The sequence below is a fragment of the Saccopteryx leptura genome, chromosome 7 (genome assembly GCF_036850995.1).
Source record: "Saccopteryx leptura isolate mSacLep1 chromosome 7, mSacLep1_pri_phased_curated, whole genome shotgun sequence".
Lineage (NCBI taxonomy): Eukaryota > Metazoa > Chordata > Mammalia > Chiroptera > Emballonuridae > Saccopteryx > Saccopteryx leptura.
Window position 1 is genome coordinate 120,689,899 of NC_089509.1, and position 20,563 is coordinate 120,710,461.

A 20,563-nucleotide genomic window follows, 5' to 3' on the forward strand; every position below is an offset into this window, starting at 1 on the left:
CTGATGGATCACGGTGGAAAACCGCTGCTCTTGGCCCTGGCCGGTTGTAGGGGGGGCCCGGGTTCGATTCCCGGCCAGGGCACATAGGAGAGGCGCCCATTTGCTTCTCCACCCCCACCCTCTCCTTCCTCTCTGTCTCTCTCTTCCCCTCCCGCAGCCAAGGCTCCATTGGAGCAAAGATGGCCCAGGCGCTGGGGATGGCTCCTTGGCCTCTGCCCCAGGCGCTGGAGTGGCTCTGATCTCGACAGAGCGACGCCCCCTGGTGGGCAGAGCACCACCCCCTGGTGGGCAGAGCCTCGCCCCCTGGTGGGCGTGCCGGGTGGATCCCGGTCGGGTGCATGCGGGAGTCTGTCTGACTGTCTCTCCCCGTTTCCAGCTTCAGAAAAAAAAAAAACAAAACAAAAAAGAAAACCGCAGCTCCTTTGAGGTCAACCAGATGGCTGGGAGAGAAGGCGACCTCGGAGACGGCAGGAAGATGGGATCGGTCGGTGATCTGCCCTCAGGGACATGAGAACGTGGACTTCTTTGTTCTCTGCCTGTGACAGCCGGCAGGTGTCGTCCTCTGAGACAAATCGATGGGAAATACAAAGTGTCCCCGCCCTGGTTTAGGGGAGCCCCGGGCGATTCTAAACCAAGGTTCTGCTGGATTTAAAAAGCAAGACTTTCAGTCCGTATGTCAGTTTAAACTATCCCCTCCCCCACAACACAAAATCATGACAACGACTCAAAAGTCCCTCTCTACCTTGGTAAACTGGGTCCACTTGGTTCCCAGCAGCCCTGGGGGGCACAGGAGGTGTGGACACAGCCTGGACAGAGCTCCCACTTCCCAGGAAGCGGGAGGCCCCGGGGTGGAGCGGGCATGGCCCACGACACTGAACAGGGACCACCACACAGCCCGAGCGCTCTCGATCACAACTGTCACATTACACGACACAGCACCCCCAGGTGGTTAACTGAATGTCCAGGGGAGAGGGCAGAGCCGCCCAGAGGCCCCCCCCCCGAGTCATGACACACAGAGCGAGCCCCCCCCCCCCCGAGAGTCACGACACACAGAGCGAGCCCCTGGAGCCATGGTCACGGCCACCGGCCACTGGGTTCCTGCAAGCGTGCCTGCTATTGTCACGGGTCATCCTTCCTCACGCCGGGAGGTGTGCCGGGGAGAAGTGGCTGCAGCCTAGCGTCCCCTGCCATCCTCATGGTCACGGAGCTTGGGAGCCACACCTGGGTGACGGCTGGCCTGGAACCCGCTCAGTCCTGCCACCGAGGCAGAGCTGGGGCCGCGCCCTCGGACCAGGCCCTGTCCTTCCATCGCAAGTGTGGGGGTTTCAGGCTGCAGCCCTTTGCGTCCTGCGCCCGGGTCGCCCTGGGCCCAGGGGAAACGGCATCGAGCTGGGGGCAGTGGGGCGGGGAGACAGTAGCGAGATGGGGTTGTGCCTAGCTGGCAGCAAGAACGCCGGCCTGCCTTGGCCCAGGAGCTCGGTGGACGAGAGCATCGTCCCCATGCACCAAGGTTACAGGTCCCACCCCCAGTCGGGGCACAAACAAGAATCAGCCAATGAATAAATACGTAATTAAGTGGAAAAGCAAGTGAATGTCTCTCTCTCTCTCTCTCTCTCTCTCTCATCCCTCTCTACAATCAATAAATATTTTTTTAATTAAAAAAAGAAAGAGGGCCCTGGCCGGTTGGCTCAGTGGTAGAGCGTCAGCCTGGCGTGCAGAGGTCCCGGGTTTGATTCCCGGCCAGGGCACACAGGAGAAGTGTCCATTTGCTTCTCCACCCCTCCTCCTCTCCTTCCTCTCTGTCTCTCTCTTCCCCTCCCGCGGCGAGACTCCATTGGAGCAAAGATGGCCTGGGCAATGGGGATGGCTCCTTAGCCTCTGCCCCAGGCGCTAGAGTGGCTCTGGTCGCAGCAAAGCGACGCCCCCTGGTGGGCAGAGCGTCGCCCCTGGTGGGCGTGCCGGGTGGATCCCGGTTGGGCGCATGCGGGAGTCTGTCTGACTGTCTCTCCCCGTTTCCAGCTTCAGAAAAATAAAAAATAAAAAATAAATAAAAAGAAAGAATAGTGGCCTGGAGACACCTCTCTAAACAAATGCCCATCAAGGACCGGTGGATGTCTCCTGGGGGGGGGGTCTCGCCAGCCGGGCCGCTGCTGCTCCCCCGAGTCGTGACCGGGACAGAGCTCAGCTCGTCCCAGGCAGCCCCAGCCTGCGCAGCCAGGGGCGGTGTGACCAGCAGAGGAGGTTGTGGCTGGGGTCTGCCCACGGAGCGTCCAGGGGCAGGTGGCACGCATCGGCCGGCTGTCATCGCACCCGAGTGTGGCAGGTGGCAGACCCACAGGCTAACGCAACCGTTGGCACTTAGCTCACATCAGTGACTGAAAACCAGAAGTTACGCTTTGTAACAAAGAAACGGCCTCTTCTGTAGCGCCGTGCGGCAGGCAGCAGCCCATGGGGTCCACTGCCTGGAGACCTACGATGCCCTGGGTCCATGGGGACCGGGACCTGGGAGGCTGGCCTGTGGGGATCCCGGTCCCGGTCCAGGCTTCACGCCCCTCCCAGAGCCCTGGCAAGGCAGGGCGGGCGGGCGGACGCGCACAGAGCTACCACACGCTGCTCCCGGGGCCGGTGTGGGGGCCGGAACCACCGGGTCCACCTGGCCAGGTGGCCCTTATCTTCAGAGAGAGGTCCGGTACCTGCTGTGCTGTTGACTGTCTCCACGGCTCCCCCGCGGCCAATCGGCTCTCGGCCTGAGAAAACGCCCCCTCTCGATTGCAACAGCTCCCCCGGGGGTTACACAGGCTCTGTTTGCGAACAAAACACACACGCCTCCCTGGTTTCCCGGAGCCCAGGCTTCCCCTGTTCTCCCAGGTGCCAGGCTGGGCGCGCGGCAGGGCCCAGAGTGGCGTCCTGCCCGAGGGGACAGGCCGTCGACAGGTGGCGTGACCCGGGTGGCAGGTGGCACGGCGGAAGGATGCTGAACTTGTCCCGGAAGGTCAGGAAGCTCCGGCTGGACAGAGGTGGCCGAGAGCCCGTCCAGGGCCCAAGGTTCGCTGAGCAGAAGCGCTGGGAGGCGCCACCCTGCGTCCCGGGGAGAGAGGGACGTGCGCGGTTCGGAGGGTGGAGGCGTCTTCTTGAGAAGAGCCCGTCCGGCACCCACCCTTCGCCCCTGGAATTGGTCAAGATGGCAACTGTCACGTGTCCGGAGGTCTGGACTCTGGAACATCGTCATTCCTACATCAGTGAGGTGGTGAACTGAAGGCAGATGGGTGTCCGGACACTGACCCAGGACAAGCTGACCTGTGCTGAGAAACGGGAGCAGGACAGGGAAAGCGCGGAGTGGAGGCTCCCAGAGTCGGTTAGAACGAGAATCAGGGTCTCCTCAGGTCCCAACCCACTTGATTTTCATAGTATAACAGCTTGACCCCAGCAACTCCAGTTTTTAGTCTTACTCAAGGTGGGGCAGCTGAAGGACTCTGGACGGACGGGAGGCTTGGCCACAGCAGAAGAGGCATGGCAAATACAGGGACAAGCAATGCAGGCAGAGGGAACAGCATGTGCAAAGGCACAGATGCCTCCGTGAAGCGGGAGTGAAGGGCAGTGTGCCTGAGAGGGGCAGGTGGGACAGCAGCCAGAGTGGCCGGGACAGTGGGACCAGAGGGAAGGGACTGTTGACACGGAGGCCACATCTAGAGCTGACCTGAGGGGTGGTGGCCCTGGGGGAGGGGGTGGCCCTTTGCTCCCAGCAGTCAGGAGGTCTGCAAGATGGAGTGGGTCAGTTCCCACCTAGGGCACGGCCATGAGGCTGACGTCCCCCCAGAACGGAGGAGTTCACCGGGGCTGTGGTGGGTCAGCGCCAGGTCGGACCAGGTTGGCACCTCACTGTGGCTCGAGGGCCCCAAGGCTGCACTGAGGTCACAGGCCAGCCCCAGCGTCAGACCCCAGAGGGAGCAGTTCCCCGGGGACCTGCAGGGACCCTCCTCTACAAGCCTGTGTGTCGGAGCCCCTGGCCGGCCCCCCCCACCCGCCCGCCCCTGGCCTTGGGGTGCTGCTCAGTTCTCCCAGGCTCAGCTCTGACACCCCCCTCAAGGCATGCCTGCCCGGGGGCCGGCACAGACCCACCTGGGAGGCCCTTTGCTGACTTCCTCTTTATAGACAGAGGCCACCACCTCCGCAGGGCTGCGAGGTCTCCAGGTGCGCAGGCCACGACTGACCAGCCTGGCTCACACAGTGACGTCCCCCCAGCCCCAGGATGTCCCAGAAACCCAGCCCCAGTTGAGTGATGAGTGAGAACAGACAGGCTCTACTGAGCTCAGGAGCAAGCCCACTCCTGCTGGGTCCCGGGGGGGGGGGGGGACATGCTGCCTCCTGGGTCACCTGCAGAAGCCCTGACACACCCCTGGTGATGGTGGCCCAAGTGCCACATCCCTGAGCACGGGCAGTCAGTCCCAGCCCCGCCAGCCAGGCCCCGTGGGAAAGGCAGGAAGCCGGCTGACTGTCCCAGGTCTCCGGCAGCACGGGGCCTCTCTGACCTCCTCGTGGGCAGATCCGCGGCTCGGCTGGGCGGGCCTCTCAGCCGGCCTGGCTCCTTCTGCAGGGACCCTGGGCTCACGTTTATTCGACCTGCCTGTCACCTCAGCAAGCACAGGAGGCTCCCGGCTGCACGCGCCCTTGGTCACATGTGTTGATGCCAAACCAGGGCCCTCGGGCACAGACAGGCAAAGGAGATCCTCAATTCCCAAAGGCTCAGGGGTGGCCCGTTCCTCAGGGTGCCCACGTGTGTGTCTGGCTCACGGCTTGTTTTGTAAATAAACTTTTATTGGCACACCACTCTGGTGGCCTCTGCACGACAGCAGCCCTGTTGAGTATTTGCAACACAGATCAGGAGGGCCGCAGATCCTGAAGTATTTGCTCTCTGGTCCTTTAAGAAAAACTTGGGGGCCCCCTGAGCCCAACACACAAGCACAAGGCTGGGCCCCCACCCGGGCAGCTAAGAGGAGCCCGCAGGGGGGGCTGGTGGGGGGAGGACAACCCGCTGTTTTCCACCGACTGGTTTCCTCAGGCTCCTCCTCCCCGCTCGGTTCAACACCCTGTCTGTCAGACCCTGACACACAGGACAGGCATCGACAAGGGGTCAGGAAGCCACAGGCAGGCGCGGGCTCTGACACCGCCTGTGGGCCCAGGCACGCCGTCCGCGCAGGGCCGTCTGGGAAATGTTCCGTGCCGTGACCTCGGCCAGTGCGGCCCTGGGACCCCAAGCGGCCGGCTGGGTGCGGACCATGGCCTCCCACCAGCTGCTGGTGGCCCCGCCAGAGGTCCTGCTCAAGCCCTTGTCGGTGCCCAACCGGCTCCTGCTGGGCCCCGGCCCCTCTAACGTGGCTCCACGTGTCCTGGCCGCCGGGGGTCTGCAGATGATCGGCCACATGCACAAGGAGATGTACCAGGTGGGCACGGGGGTGGGGTGGGTGTCCCCAGAGCTGCCTCCTCCCTGCGGGGGGGCTGGGGAGCGGGTCTGACCTGCACGTCCCCCTCCCCCCCAGATAATGGACGAGATCAAGCAAGGTATCCAGTACCTGTTCCAGACCAGGAACCGCCTCACCCTGGCCATCAGCGGCTCAGGCCACGCGGCCCTGGAGGCTGCGCTGATGAGCGTCCTGGAGCCGGGGGACTCCTTCCTGGTCGGGGTCAACGGCCTGTGGGGGCAGCGGGCAGCGGAAATCGGGGAACGTGTAGGTAAGGGACCGGGCAGGGGTGCGGTGTGGCCCCCCTCCATCCTTTCCCACCCCCCCACCTTGGGCAGGACTCCCGGCAGCCCCCTCACCCCAGGACCAACCTTCCCCCACCCTGCTGTGGCTTCCACCTTCCAGCCGGTCTGGGTGTCAGGATGCTCATTGTGGGGGACATTCCCCTGATCTCCCAGAGTCTGGGGGGGCGGCTGCATCTGGAGCCACGGAGGGGGCACTGTAGGGAATCCTCTGGCCTTGGCCCCCGGATGGCCCCGGGGTCCCAGGTGTCCCCCTCTGCTCCGTGTTAGGACAGGGTGTCAGAGCTGAAGTCCTCGCTCAAAAATCTCGGAAACGCGTTCCTTCTGGAGCCACAATGCAGAGGAATAACAGCCGGGGTGTCGCTTCAGAGTCAAGCCGGTGGGGAGGGGGGACTCAGGCGTGGTGGGGAGGGGGGACTCAGGCGTGGTGGGGAGGGGAGACTCAGGCGTGGTGGGGAGGGGAGACTCAGGCGTGGTGGGGAGGGGGGACTCAGGCGTGGTGGGGAGGGAGGACTCAGGCGTGGTGGGGAGGGAGGACTCAGGCGTGGTGGGGAGGGGGACTCAGGCGTGGTGGGGAGACTCAGGCGTGGTGGGGAGGGGAGACTCAGGCGTGGTGGGGAGGGGGGACTCAGGCGTGGTGGGGAGACTCAGGCGTGGTGGGGAGGGGGGACTCAGGCGTGGTGGGGAGACTCAGGCGTGGTGGGGAGGGGGACTCAGGCGTGGTGGGGAGGGGAGACTCAGGCGTGGTGGGGAGGGGAGACTCAGGCGTGGTGGGGAGGGGGACTCAGGCGTGGTGGGGAGGGGAGACTCAGGCGTGGTGGGGAGGGAGGACTCAGGCGTGGTGGGGAGGGGGACTCAGGCGTGGTGGGGAGGGGGGACTCAGGCGTGGTGGGGAGACTCAGGCGTGGTGGGGAGGGGGACTCAGGCGTGGTGGGGAGGGGGACTCAGGCGTGGTGGGGAGGGGAGACTCAGGCGTGGTGGGGAGGGGGGACTCAGGCGTGGTGGGGAGGGGGGACTCAGGCGTGGTGGGGAGGGGGGACTCAGGCGTGGGGCGGCCCTGGGTTTAATGATTGATTGCGCCTTTTGCAAACTTCTCCTGCGTGGTCAGCTGCGGTTGGCTGACTCCATCCGGTTTAATGGACGACTTCTGACAGTTCAAGGGGGGTCCTGACCCCTCCCCTGGCCCTTCAGTCCACACACAGTGGCTCTGACTGCCCACCGCTCAGCCTGGACAGGCCCCTGCCCTTCCCCTGACCCCACACCCTGGCTCTCCCCTGGGGCCTCCTCGGCAGGCTGTGCGTGGGATGCAGGGGTCTGAGACAGGGAGCAGGACAAGGGCCTGTTTCCCTGCAGCCCCAAAGAGGGCAGAGCCCGCTGGTGCTTCCCTCACCCCTTCCCGCGTCCATTTGTCCACCCCTCCCTCCGCTGGGAAGGCTCCATCCATGTGGCCTCATACAAATGCCGGCTCGTGCCCCGTGTGGGGAGTGCTGGGGAGGTGGCCCGAGGGAGGACAGCAGGACTGAGCCCGATGCCACTCTCGTCCCGAGCACCCCCAAGCCTCAGCCAACCAAGAGCTGAGTGCACCCCGCTTTCCTCTGCTGTGGCTACGGCCGGGTGGCAGGTCCGCCCCCGTGCAGCCTGCTCAGCATGCGGCCGACCCCAGCAGCGGCTCCTGCCCTGTGCGCTGGGTGGAGGGTGGCTCACTGCCCTCTCTGCCCCTGCCCCCAGGAGCCCGCACGCACCCAATGATCAAGGACCCTGGAGGGTACTACACACTGAAGGAGGTTGAGGAGGTAGGTGGGTTGCGGCCTGGGGACGGGAGGGAGCTGGCCAGGCGGGCGAGCTCGAGGCTGGGGGGCTGGGGGGCTGAGAGGCTGAGGGGCTGGGGGGCTGGGGGGCTGTGGGGCTGTGGGGCTGTGGGGCTGAGAGGCTGTGGGGCTGAGAGGCTGAGGGGCTGTGGGGCTGTGGGGCTGGGGGGCTGTGGGGCTGGGGGGCTGTGGGGCTGTGGGGCTGGGGGGCTGTGGGGCTGTGGGGCTGAGAGGCTGAGGGGCTGTGGGGCTGTGGGGCTGGGGGGCTGTGGGGCTGTGGGGCTGTGGGGCTGAGAGGCTGAGGGGCTGTGGGGCTGTGGGGCTGAGAGGCTGTGGGGCTGGGGGGCTGGGGGGCTGGGGCTGGTGGCTTCTTGGCACTGGGGCACCCACCACACAGAGAGCATTCTGACACCTGGGAGCAGGTGGGAAGCCTGATAAGGAGGGTTCTGCCCGGCAGGGAAGCTGAGTCAGGAGCCCAGGCCTGTGGGCAGGGTCAGAGGGGCTGGAGGCAAGAGGGGAAGGAAGGCATGTCCTGATACCCCCTGACCGGGGAGGTCAGTCCCAACCAGCCCAGTCCCTGGGGACTCAGCTCACCTCACCAAGGTCCCAACAGATGGGACGAAAGGCTGCGGTCACTCTTCCTGGGTCTCTGGGAGGAAGTTCCTCTCTTCCTGGACAAACCTCCTTCCAGAGCCGAGATGCCCGGCTCCCACACCAGCACACATGCGGTACTGGCTGGACCAGGGGGAGCCTCCTCCTCCCACTGGCTCTGTCCACAGCTGCTGTCACCTCTGTCCCCCTCAGGGCCTGGCCAAGCACAAGCCGGTCCTGCTGTTCCTGACCCAGGGGGAGTCAACCAGTGGCATACTGCAGCCCCTCGAAGGCTACGGGGAGCTCTGCCACAGGTGAGCCGTCCCCACAGGTGAGCCCGTCCCCACAGGTGAGCTGTCCCCACAGGTGAGCCGTCCCCACAGGTGAGCCCAGCCCCACAGGTGAGCCCGTCCCCACAGGTGAGCAGGTGAGCCCGTCCCCACAGGTGAGCCCGTCCCCACAGGTGAGCCCGTCCCCACAGGTGAGCCCAGCCCCACAGGTGAGCCCGTCCCCACAGCTGAGCCCGTCCCCACAGCTGAGCCCAGCCCCACAGGTGAGCCCGTCCCCACAGCTGAGCCCAGCCCCACAGGTGAGCCCGTCCCCACAGGTGAGCCCGTCCCCACAGCTGAGCCCGTCCCCACAGCTGAGCCCAGCCCCACAGGTGAGCCCGTCCCCACAGGTGAGCCCGTCCCCACAGCTGAGCCCGTCCCCACAGCTGAGCCCAGCCCCACAGGTGAGCCCGTCCCCACAGCTGAGCCCGTCCCCACAGCTGAGCCCGTCCCCACAGCTGAGCCCAGCCCCACAGCTGAGCCCAGCCCCACAGGTGAGCCCGTCCCCACAGCTGAGCCCGTCCCCACAGGTGAGCCCGTCCCCACAGCTGAGCCCGTCCCCACAGGTGAGCCCGTCCCCACAGCTGAGCCCGTCCCCACAGGTGAGCCCGTCCCCACAGCTGAGCCCAGCCCCACAGCTGAGCCCGTCCCCACAGGTGAGCCCATCCCCACAGCTGAGCCCGTCCCCACAGCTGAGCCCAGCCCCACAGGTGAGCCCGTCCCCACAGGTGAGCCCATCCCCACAGGTGAGCCCGTCCCCACAGCTGAGCCCAGCCCCACAGGTGAGCCCGTCCCCACAGGTGAGCCCGTCCCCACAGGTGAGCCCGTCCCCACAGCTGAGCCCAGCCCCACAGGTGAGCCCGTCCCCACAGCTGAGCCCGTCCCCACAGGTGAGCCCGTCCCCACAGCTGAGCCCGGCCCCACAGGTGAGCCCGTCCCCACAGGTGAGCCCGGCCCCACAGCTGAGCCCGTCCCCACAGGTGAGCCCGGCCCCACAGCTGAGCCCGTCCCCACAGCTGAGCCCGTCCCCACAGGTGAGCCCGTCCCCACAGGTGAGCCCAGCCCCACAGGTGAGCCCGTCCCCACAGCTGAGCCCGTCCCCACAGCTGAGCCCAGTCCCCACAGCTGAGCCCAGCCCCACAGGTGAGCCCGTCCCCACAGCTGAGCCCAGCCCCACAGCTGAGCCCGTCCCCACAGCTGAGCCCGTCCCCACAGCTGAGCCTGTCTCAAGCTGACCGTGCTGGGGGCTCAGCCCAGGCTGGGGAGATAGGGGTGCTGGCTGGTCCCTCCAGCCCAGGTGGTAACCGGTGAGCCTGAGGCCCCACCCAGCCTCTGTGTCATGTGCTGTGGGTGCACCTCTCTGGGTCCTCCTTGTTCGCTGACTCTGAGTGGGCTCCTCCCTTGTGAGAGCAGGACTAGGTTCTCCATGGCCAGGGGTCCCCACAGCGCCCACTGCCCTCCAGTCCCCATGGCTGGGAAGGGCTTTGCTGACCCAGCTATCCAGGTCCCAGGACCTGCTGGGCCCTGTCCCCCCTCGCCTGAGACCCCAGAACCCCAAGGCAGCCTCTGTCCCCATGCCCCACCTGCAGCCTCTGCCAGATGGACCCCTCCTGTGACCAGCAGTCCTGCTCTGCAGAGTTGGCCGCAGCCTGGCAGGACCCTCCACGGGGGGCCAAGGGGCCCCGCCAGCTGCCCCTGGGGGGTCTTGTCCAGCGGCTCCAGCTCACGAATAGGGCCAGGCTCAGTCCAAGGGATGCACCTGCCCCTCCGAGCCCAGCCTGGGACACTCATTTTGTTCTTTTTTCTAAGGCAAAGCTTCAGACTCGGGCTGTTTCTGCACTCTGTCCTCCCGGGCTCTGACCTCACGGTCAGCAGGCTGTGGCCAGAGGGAGGCCCAGGCTCACGCTCCGTGGTCCCTGCCCCCCCCCACACGCTTGGACTTGAGCCCTCAGACCCCCAGCAGCCCCAGGACCACAGGCCCCCTGGGCTGGCCCTCATGCACCCTGTGTGTGGGGACCCTGGGCTGACAGGTGGGGAGTGAACACCTTCCTGCTTCACTCGGCTACCCCTCCCCCAGGTACCAGTGCCTGTTCCTGGTGGACACTGTGGCATCGCTGGGCGGGATCCCCATCCACATGGACCAGCAAGGTGAGGGCGGGCGCCCGGCGCCCCAGCCGGACAGGCTCCTGAGCTCATCAGCACCCAGTGCTTCTGCAGGCCGATGGGGGGTGGGGGGAGGGGACAGGCAGGACCTGCCTCCAGGTCAGCAGGTGGGACGGCGCTCAGAGCCCCTGCAGGAGGCGTGGGTAAGGGCAGGGGCCACCATGCTGTCCCAGCTGGGCCCCCGATCCCCATCGGACCCGAGCCCACCAGCCTGTCACACACAGTGAGCTCCGTCCCCGACCCACCAGCCTGTCACACACAGTGAGCTCCGTCCCCGACCCACCAGCCTGTCACACACAGTGAGCTCCATCCCCGACCCACCAGCCTGTCACACACAGTGAGCTCCGTCCCCGACCCACCAGCCTGTCACACACAGTGAGCCCCGTCCCCGGGGTCACCAGCCTGTCACACACAGTGAGCCCCGTCCCCGGGGTCACCAGCCTGTCACACACAGTGAGCCCCGTCCCCGACCCACCAGCCTGTCACACACAGTGAGCCCCGTCCTCGGGGTCACCAGCCTGTCACACACAGTGAGCCCCGTCCTCGGGGTCACCAGCCTGTCACACCCAGTGAGCCCCGTCCTCGGGGTCACCAGCCTGTCACACACAGTGAGCCCCGTCCTCGGGGTCACCAGCCTGTCACACACAGTGAGCCCCGTCCTCGGGGTCACCAGCCTGTCACACACAGTGAGCCCCGTCCTCGGGGTCACCAGCCTGTCACACACAGTGAGCCCCGTCCCCGACCCACCAGCCTGTCACACACAGTGAGCCCCGTCCCCGACCCACCAGCCTGTCACACACAGTGAGCCCCGTCCCCGACCCACCAGCCTGTCACACACAGCCTGTCACACACAGTGAGCCCCGTCCCCGACCCACCAGCCTGTCACACACAGTGAGCTCCGTCCTCGGGGTCACCAGCCTGTCACACACAGTGAGCCCCGTCCCCGACCCACCAGCCTGTCACACACAGTGAGCTCCATCCTCGACCCACCAGCCTGTCACACACAGTGAGCCCCGTCCTCGGGGTCACCAGCCTGTCACACACAGTGAGCTCCGTCCCCGGGGTCACCAGCCTGTCACACACAGTGAGCCCCGTCCCCGGGGTCACCAGCCTGTCACACACAGTGAGCTCCGTCCCCGACCCACCAGCCTGTCACACACAGTGAGTTCCGTCCCCGACCCACCAGCCTGTCACACACAGTGAGCCCCGTCCCCGACCCACCAGCCTGTCACACACAGTGAGCCCCGTCCCCGACCCACCAGCCTGTCACACACAGTGAGCTCCGTCCTCAGGGTCACCAGCCTGTCACACACAGTGAGCTCCATCCTCGGGGTCACCAGCCTGTCACACACAGTGAGCCCCGTCCTCGGGGTCACCAGCCTGTCACACACAGTGAGCTCCGTCCCCGACCCACCAGCCTGTCACACACAGTGAGCTCCGTCCCCAACCCACCAGCCTGTCACACACAGTGAGCTCCGTCCCCGACCCACCAGCCTGTCACACACAGTGAGCTCCATCCCCGGGGTCACCAGCCTGTCACACACAGTGAGCTCCGTCCTCGACCCACCAGCCTGTCACACACAGTGAGCCCCGTCCCCAACCCACCAGCCTGTCACACACAGTGAGCCCCGTCCCCGGGGTCACCAGCCTGTCACACACAGTGAGCTCCGTCCCCGACCCACCAGCCTGTCACACACAGTGAGCTCCGTCCCCGACCCCCACCAGCCTGTCACACACAGTGAGCCCTGTCCCCGACCCCACCAGCCTGTCACACACAGTGAGCTCCGTCCTCGGGGTCACCTTGCCAGCCAGTGGGAGGAGCCGCCAGGTCACTGATGGGGTTTTGTGGGCTGACCCTCACACCAAGGGGCAGGGAGGGGCCCAGGCCACAGTGCGGGGTGGCAGGGCTGTTCCCGAGATGCCACCCTGTGCCCCAAACCAAGGAGGAAGGTGAACTTAGTTAGAGGTTCCTGCCTGAGAAACCGGGGTGCAGGCCCCGCAGAGAGCAGGGCAGGATGGGCCCAGGGCGCCCTCCCGGCTCCCGCCCCCCAACGCCATGTCAGCGAAGCCCGTCCGGGGTGAGACGCGGGGTCTGTGGACTTCACTGATGATGTGAACACGCCGCCCTGCTCCCTGCACCTCTTCATAGACATGGGGGCTCCTTCCGGGTTTAGGCTCTTGGGAATAAACTGCAAGAACCTTCTTATCCAGGCCGCGGGGGCTTGCTCACCCGAGGACTTTCCCCTGGGCCCCCCTGTAAGGGGAGCGTCAGGTGGGCACAGTACGGACCCGGCCTGTCGTCCTCGGGGCTTGGGTACCTCACCCTTTGTGGCTGCCCGGAACCCCCAGCCTCCTCGGGGGATGGCGTTCAGGGTTCTAGTGCCCCAAGATGTGACAAGAACCCCCCGTGTCCTCCCCTGCTCTCCCCACCGCATGCACACACACCAGCAGCAGGCTGTGGCTCTCCCCACACCAAGCGGACACTAACTGGGTGTCCCACAACCCGACTCCACCTTCCGTGGAGACAGCATCAGACCCCACAGGGCAGAGCCCGGTCCTGCGAAAACGTCCCCCTCCCCTCTGACCTCAGCTGTGTGGTGGGTCCCCAGGTCACCCAGAACAGTGGCACTGGCCGGGTCCTGGACCTCGGGGGCACCCCCGCTGGCATGAGCCCACCCTGGGTGGGGTCCGGTCCCCTGTGAGCAGGTGCCCCTCCCCCCACAGGCATCGACATCCTGTACTCGGGCGCCCAGAAGGTCCTGAATGCCCCGCCGGGCACCGCACTCATCTCCTTCAGTGACAAGGCCAGGTGCGTGACCCCCGACCCCCAGCCCGTGCTGGACAGGCATGCGGCCAGATGGCCCCAGGAGGGAGGGACGGGACAGAGGAGGGAAGGGCGCCTCGGGGCGTGGTCCGAGATGCCCCTAGAATGCTCGCCACCTGCCCGACAGGTGCGCACCCTGGACAGGTGTGCCACAGCTCTGGTTCCCAGGAAGCAGGCGGCTAGGGCATGGTGAGGGCACGGGTATGAGGCCACGGCCTGGCCGGGCTGACCGTCAGAAGACGCTCCTCATGGAGCCTGGGGCAGGGGGTGTGGGAGGCGGGGCGGGGCGTGGCAGAAGTCCCCCAGCTTCAAGCCAAGGACTTGGACCCGGTACCAGCCCCCAAAGCCACCAGCCCTTGGCTCAGCATCTAGGACCTGAGGCAGGAACCGGGGCGGCCACAGGCCACCTGCACCCAGCGGCAGCCCTGGCCTCCCTGATGTCCCCCGTGTCCAGACCCTGAGCCAGGCCAAGGAGGACCGGGGGAAGGGGTGGGGGACCGGCCCCAGCAGACTGTTACAGGGTGACGGTGGCTGGTATCTTCCAGAACTGAGACTCTTTGGGGTGAGATCAGGAATTCTCTGTGGCCGGGAAGTCCAAGATGACCTTGGGAGGGTCAGGGGGGCAGCTGGGTCTGAGTGCAGAGCTCGGGAAGAGGCCCAGCCTGCTAGGCCAGTCTGGAGGTGCCCAGCCCAGGGAGCGGGGTTGCCTTGAGGCCCCTGTACCCCAAGGGCGCAGTGGCCTCCAGGAAAGGCAGGGTCCTCGCCTCAGTTTCCCCTTTGTCACTTCTGTCACTGACCTGGGGACTGAGGCAGGACGGTTCCCCAGGAGGGGCCAGGGAGGGGATACCCACAGGTCCCCACGCGTCAGGGTCACACCCAAGGGAGGGGCGGAGGAGCAGAGCGAGCCCACGGGGCCCACACCTGACCTGGGCCTGTCCTGGGGTCCCCACTTCTGAGAAACGGGGGGTCCTGGGGACACAGCCCCACAGGCTCTGCAGCCAGACAGACAGAGGCTCAGGCTGGTTCTTTCTCCCCAGAAACAAGATCTACAGCCGGAAGACGAAGCCCTTCTCCTTCTACCTGGACATCAAGTTGCTGGGCAACTTCTGGGGCTGCGACGACGAGCCCCGGATGTGAGTGTTGGGCTGGGGCGGACGGGCCGGGCGCGGCGGAGGGGTGCGGGCAGTGAGCTCTCCCTCGCCCCAGCCTCCCCTCCGTGGTATCACTGGGTTCCTCTCGGTGCCCCCAGCCGGGCGCCCCTACTCCTCCCTAGACTGGGGGCTGGGAGCAGCGGCACAGCCCCCATCCTCTCCTGGGTCAGCACAGCATGTGGCACTTGGGCCCTGGCCGCATCTCCCCACTCAAGGGCCTCGGTTTACCTGCATCTCAGCAGAAGGGAGTGAACCAGGGGCTCTCTGTGACATGGCTTTGGCCATAACCCAAGGCCCTCAGGTCACACACGGGGACAGGGACACCAGGAGTTGTGCTCTACCCAGTGGGCCCAGTGGGTGTCTCGGAACCATGGGGTCACAGGGGGTCTGGTGGAGCGGTGGGAGCCCACTTGGGGTCTCTGGCCTGTCGGCGTCCCGCTGCGGTGTGGCCGCTGCCCCCTCTGAGCCTCACTCCTGCTGACCCTCTGCGGTGTGGCCGCTGCCCCCTCTGAGCCCCGCTCCTGCTGACCCTCTGCGGTGTGGCCGCTGCCCCCTCTGAGCCTCACTCCTGCTGACCCTCTGCAGTGTGGCCGCTGCCCCCTCTGAGCCCTGCTCCTGCTGACCCGCTGCAGTGTGGCCGCTGCCCCCTCTGAGCCCTGCTCCTGCTGACCCTCTGCAGTGTGGCCGCTGCCCCCTCTGAGCCCCGCTCCTGCTGACCCGCTGCCCTGCCAGCTCTGACGGTGTGGCCGGTGCCCCCTCTGAGCCTCACTCCTGCTGACCCGCTGCGCTGTGGCCGGTGCCCCCACTGAGCCCCGCTCCTGCTGACCCAGCTGCAGTGTGGCCGGTGCCCCCACTGAGCCTCACTCCTGCTGACCCGCTCCTGCTGACCCGCTGCCATTCCAGCTCTGAGTTCACACTTCCAAACTGGACGGTATTCCCCTGGGAAGGGAGTTGGCCCTGTGGTGCCAGAGCCTGACCCGCTTGGGGCTGGGACACCCTGAGCTCCTGTCCGTCCCCCCCCCCAGCAAGGCCGGACCAAGCCCTTCCTGTCTTCCAGGTACCACCACACCACGCCTGTGCTTGGCCTGTACAGCCTGAGGGAGAGTCTGGCCCTCGTGGCGGAAGAGGTGCGGCCCCAGGAGCCCAGGCTGCCGGCCGAGGGGGCGGGGGGCAGAGCCCGGGGTGGGTCCAGGCTGAGTAAGGCCGTCTGTGAACGTAAAGTGACCACAGCCCAGCAGCCCGGGTACTTCCTGCAGCCACGCCCAGCTCCCAGGCTGGACAGGAGCCAGCAGGGACGGTGCCGGGACCACTGTCCACCTCAGCCCAGCTCCCAGGCTGGACAGGAGCCAGCAGGGACGGTGCCGGGACCACTGTCCACCTCGGCCCAGCTCCCAGGCTGGACAGGAGCCAGCAGGGACGGTGCCGGGACCACTGTCCACCTCGGCCCAGCTCCTAGGCTGGACAGGAGCCAGCAGGGACGGTGCCGGGACCACTGTCCACCTCGGCCCAGCCGCTCTGCCTGGAGCAGAACCAGACACACGGCCGCCTCCACCGTCCTGACTCCCTCCCCCCAGCCCAGAGGCCAGGAGGAGACCAGGGCTGTGAGCGGCTTCCCCCTGGGGCTCCGTGCTGCACTAGCCACGCTTGCCCTCCCATGTCCACTTATCAAGCTGCCCCGGGCCTGAGCTGGCGGTGGCGGTCACCAGTGCTCAGGCTGGGCTGTGCGCTCACGGGGGACAGTTGTGAAGGTGACCAGGGGTGTGAGCTGTGTAGGGCAGGGAAAGTTGTGGGCCCACATGGAACACGGGTTGTGGGGTCCGTGTGCTGGGAAGACAGGGGGTAGTGTGTGGCCTCGGGACCCCGGCCCTCCTGGACCAGCTCCCACCTGGACCAGGTGCTCTCACGTCGCCTGCCCAGGGCTCCAGTGCTGGCTGGGCCCCACCCTCCTCACCTGCCCTGAGTAGCCCCTGGGGCAGAGCCATGCCAGGGGCTCAAGGGGGCACTCCAGGGTCTCACTGCCCACTGCAGATGGGAGCCAGCCCCCTGTGCCCCGGCCACCCTGCCCACTGTCTCCCTCCCCCCCTCCCGCCCCGAGCAGGGTCTGGAGAACTGCTGGCGGCGGCACCGGGAGACCACTGCCTACCTGCAGGGGCGCCTGCAGGAGCTGGGGCTGCAGCTCTTCGTGAAGGACCCTGTAAGGAGGGCAGCGGGCAGGGCCGGAGGGTGAGGGAGGGAGGCTTAGCCTGACGGGGGTTGTGAGGGACAGGACGGCTCCTGCCAGTCCCCTCTACATGAGTACAGGTCCCTGTGGTTCTCCGGGGGCAGGAGCAATCCTGGGGGGGGCATCACTGTCCAGGCCATGGCTCCCTGGCCTCTGAATCTTGAGACACTTAGTTTGATGCCCCAGTCTTCCCCCGAAGCCACGCCACGTCGGGTATTTATGGGCGATCTCTGAGCTGGAAGACATCCACCAGCCTCCAGAGGCCCCCAGCCCGTGGCTGGATTGGGGGGGGGGGTCAGCCGAATGAGGGTCCTCCACCACAGGGTGGGTGTGACCTGCTTGAGGGAACAGCCCCGTGAAGCAGGTCAAGCAGCCGATGGTGCTGGAGGGAGGGGGTGACCTCATTCCCGTCTGGACTTTTCTCACCCTCCACGGCCCCCCCAGTCCCACCTGTCCCCCCGAGACCCGTGGGCAGGGCGGGTGGGGCTGGCCCCCAGCTGTCACCGTGGTGCTGAGTCAGGGTTGCCTCGCAGGCGCTCCGGCTGCCCACTGTCACCACCGTGGCCGTGCCCGCCGGCTACGACTGGAGAGACATCGTCAATTACCTCATAGACCACTTCTCCATCGAGATCACGGGCGGCCTTGGGCCCTCCATAGGGAAGGTGAGTGGGGGTGGGGTGGTCGCACCTGCCACAGAAACTAGATTCACCCCCCTCCATAGGGAAGGTGAGTGGGGGGGGGGTGGTCGCACCTGCCACAGAAACTAGATTCACCCCCCTCCATAGGGAAGGTGAGTGGGGGGGTGCACACCTGCCACAGAAACTAGATTCACCCCCCTCCATAGGGAAGGTGAGTGGGGGTGGTGGCACCTGCCACAGAAACTAGATTCACCCCCCTCCATAGGGAAGGTGAGCGGGGGTGGGGGTGGTCGCACCTGCCACAGAAACTAGATTCACCCCCCTCCATAGGGAAGGTGAGTGGGGGTGGGGTGGTCGCACCTGCCACAGAAACTAGATTCACCCCCCTCCATAGGGAAGGTGAGTGGGGGTGGGGGTGGTCGCACCTGCCACAGAAACTAGATTCACCCCCCTCCATAGGGAAGGTGAGTGGGGGGGGGGTGTACACCTACCACAGAAACTAGATTCACCCCCCCTCCATAGGGAAGGTGAGTGGGGGGGTGCACACCTACCACAGAAACTAGATTCACCCCCCCTCCATAGGGAAGGTGAGTGGGGGGGGTGCACACCTGCCACAGAAACTAGATTCACCCCCCTCCATAGGGAAGGTGAGTGGGGGGGTGCACACCTGCCACAGAAACTAGATTCACCCCCCCCATAGGGAAGGTGAGTGGGGGGGGGGTGTACACCTACCACAGAAACTAGATTCACCCCCCCTCCATAGGGAAGGTGAGTGGGGGGGTGCACACCTACCACAGAAACTAGATTCACCCCCCCTCCATAGGGAAGGTGAGTGGGGGGGGTGCACACCTGCCACAGAAACTAGATTCACCCCCCTCCATAGGGAAGGTGAGTGGGGGGGTGCACACCTGCCACAGAAACTAGATTCACCCCCCCCATAGGGAAGGTGAGTGGGGGTGGGGGTGGTCGCACCTGCCACAGAAACTAGATTCACCCCCCTCCATAGGGAAGGTGAGTGGGGGTGGGGGGGTGCACACCTGCCACAGAAACTAGATTCACCCCCCCCCATAGGGAAGGTGAGTGGGGGTGGGGGGGTGCACACCTGCCACAGAAACTAGATTCACCCCCCTCCATAGGGAAGGTGAGTGGGGGGGTGCACACCTACCACAGAAACTAGATTCACCCCCCCTCCATAGGGAAGGTGAGCGGGGGTGGGGGAGCCGCACCTGCCACAGAAACTAGATTCACCCCCCCTCCATAGGGAAGGTGAGTGGGGGTGGGGGGGCCGCACCTGCCACAGAAACTAGATTCACCCCCCCATAGGGAAGGTGAGTGGGGGGGGGCACACCTACCACAGAAACTAGATTCACCCCCCCCATAGGGAAGGTGAGTGGGGGGGTGCACCTGCCACAGAAACTAGATTCACCCCCCCCATAGGGAAGGTGAGTGGGGGGGGGCGCACCTGCCACAGAAACTAGATTCATCCCCCCCCCCGTGGAGCACAACCGTGCCTGTGTCCAGGCAGAGGTCGGCGGTCATCCAAGGGCCCAGGATGTCAGGGGAGTCCAGAGGGAGCGTCCCTCTCCAGACCCCAGGGGTTTGTGCAGAAAGACCCGGGCGCTTCCTCCCCAGCTGGTGCAGCACCTCCAACCCCACCCAGAACGTCCTTCCTTTCCCTGTGCTCGGGTCTAGCTGTGCCTGCTGAGGTCATCCTGAGTGGCCTTTACTGACCACCGCCCTGGCTACCCTTCCTGAGCTCTGTGGGCTCTGCCTGGGTCTGGGGGGCTCCCTGTGTGGCTGGAGGAAGCTCTCAGCTCCCCTGTGGACCCCGGGCAGGAGTCCCCTCCTTGGGGGAGCCCCCCGGCTCTGCCCAGAAGTCAGCCAGGGCCGGGCGGGGTCCTGGATGCAGGCCAGTGTCTCCCCGCCCCGCCCCCAGGTGCTGCGGATCGGCCTCCTGGGCCACAACGCCACCCGGGAGAACGTGGACCGGGTGACCGAGGCCCTGAAGGAGGCCTTGCAGCGCTGCCCCCGGAACAAACTGTGACCTGGCCGCGCCCTCCTGGAGGGGTGGGGGGTGGGCACGAGCGGTCTGCGATGTGGACGGGACAAACGGCAGGAGAGGCCACTGCCCCCAGCCCCTGGTGGCTTTTCTCCGTCCTCATTCGACTTCCTGGAAATGGCTCTTTGGGCTCAGGACCCACAGCTCTGGCCCAGTGAGAGCTGTCCCCAGGCAGCTGGCCTTCTGGGAATACGAATAAAGAACAGCTGGTCCTCTGTCCTCCCTGTGTGGGGCCTGTGCTACGGAAGGGCGGCCGAAGGCACCACTGCCCCCCGGCTGCACTTTTGTTGGGGGAAGCTCACCGGGCCGACCCTCACCTGGGGCTTCCCTGGGGCTGGAACGTGAGGTGTCCAGGGGCCCCAGATCTCACGCCTGCCAAGCACATTGTCATACAGGGCCGCCCAGGGGACCCACGACGACAGGGCTGATTGGTGGCCTGAGTCGCGCAGCCGAGGGTAGAGCGTGCCTAGAGCACACAGCCAGGACCGGAGCCTGCTGACCTGGCTTCGAGGCCAGCCCAGACACCCCAAGTCTGGGGGAGGAGTGCTCTGCCCTGCCTCCCCAGGCAGGCCCTCCCATGTGCCGCCGAGGGAGCCCCGCCCGCTCCCTGGCTTGGCTCCCTCTGCCCCTCAACGCTGCCCCTCACCTGGGGCTTCTGTCTGTGCCAGCCTCCGTCAGCCTCTCCCTGGTTTAAAGTGTCAGATGAGGCCCACATGTGACCTACTCCGGACCAGAGTAGGCTTAGGGCCGTCACTGCCGTGCCCGTAATTCCAGGTCCTCACTGGTCCTAAGATCCCTCAGGAGAAGGGCCGGGCACGGGGGACCCCGCAGCCCAGTGCAGCCCGGCGTCTCTGTGCATGGAAGGGCCCGGCCTGGCTCTGCCCCATCACCCTCCTGGGTGCCACCGGGCACAGCTGTGTGTGCTGGCGTGGGGCCCTGAGCAGACCAGAGGTCCACCCCATGGTGCTCACGGCCACAAGGAATGAAGGGCACTAGTGGGAGGCGCGTGTCACAGCTG

General features: G+C 66.1%; 1 protein-coding gene across 1 annotated transcript; it reads left to right on the plus strand.

Annotated features, from left to right (window-relative positions):
- The first annotated feature begins 5,077 nt into the window (after nucleotides 1–5,077).
- On the plus strand, nucleotides 5,078–19,763 carry AGXT (alanine--glyoxylate aminotransferase). The gene is made up of 11 exons (XM_066345462.1): nucleotides 5,078–5,441; nucleotides 5,538–5,730; nucleotides 7,490–7,554; nucleotides 8,374–8,474; nucleotides 10,567–10,637; nucleotides 13,377–13,461; nucleotides 14,514–14,609; nucleotides 15,685–15,754; nucleotides 16,726–16,821; nucleotides 17,382–17,510; nucleotides 19,423–19,763. Exons 1-11 carry the CDS (start codon nucleotides 5,211–5,213, stop codon nucleotides 19,528–19,530), a joined length of 1,245 nt encoding a protein of 414 aa, XP_066201559.1. The 5' UTR covers nucleotides 5,078–5,210; the 3' UTR covers nucleotides 19,531–19,763.
- The last annotated feature ends 800 nt before the right edge of the window (nucleotides 19,764–20,563 follow it).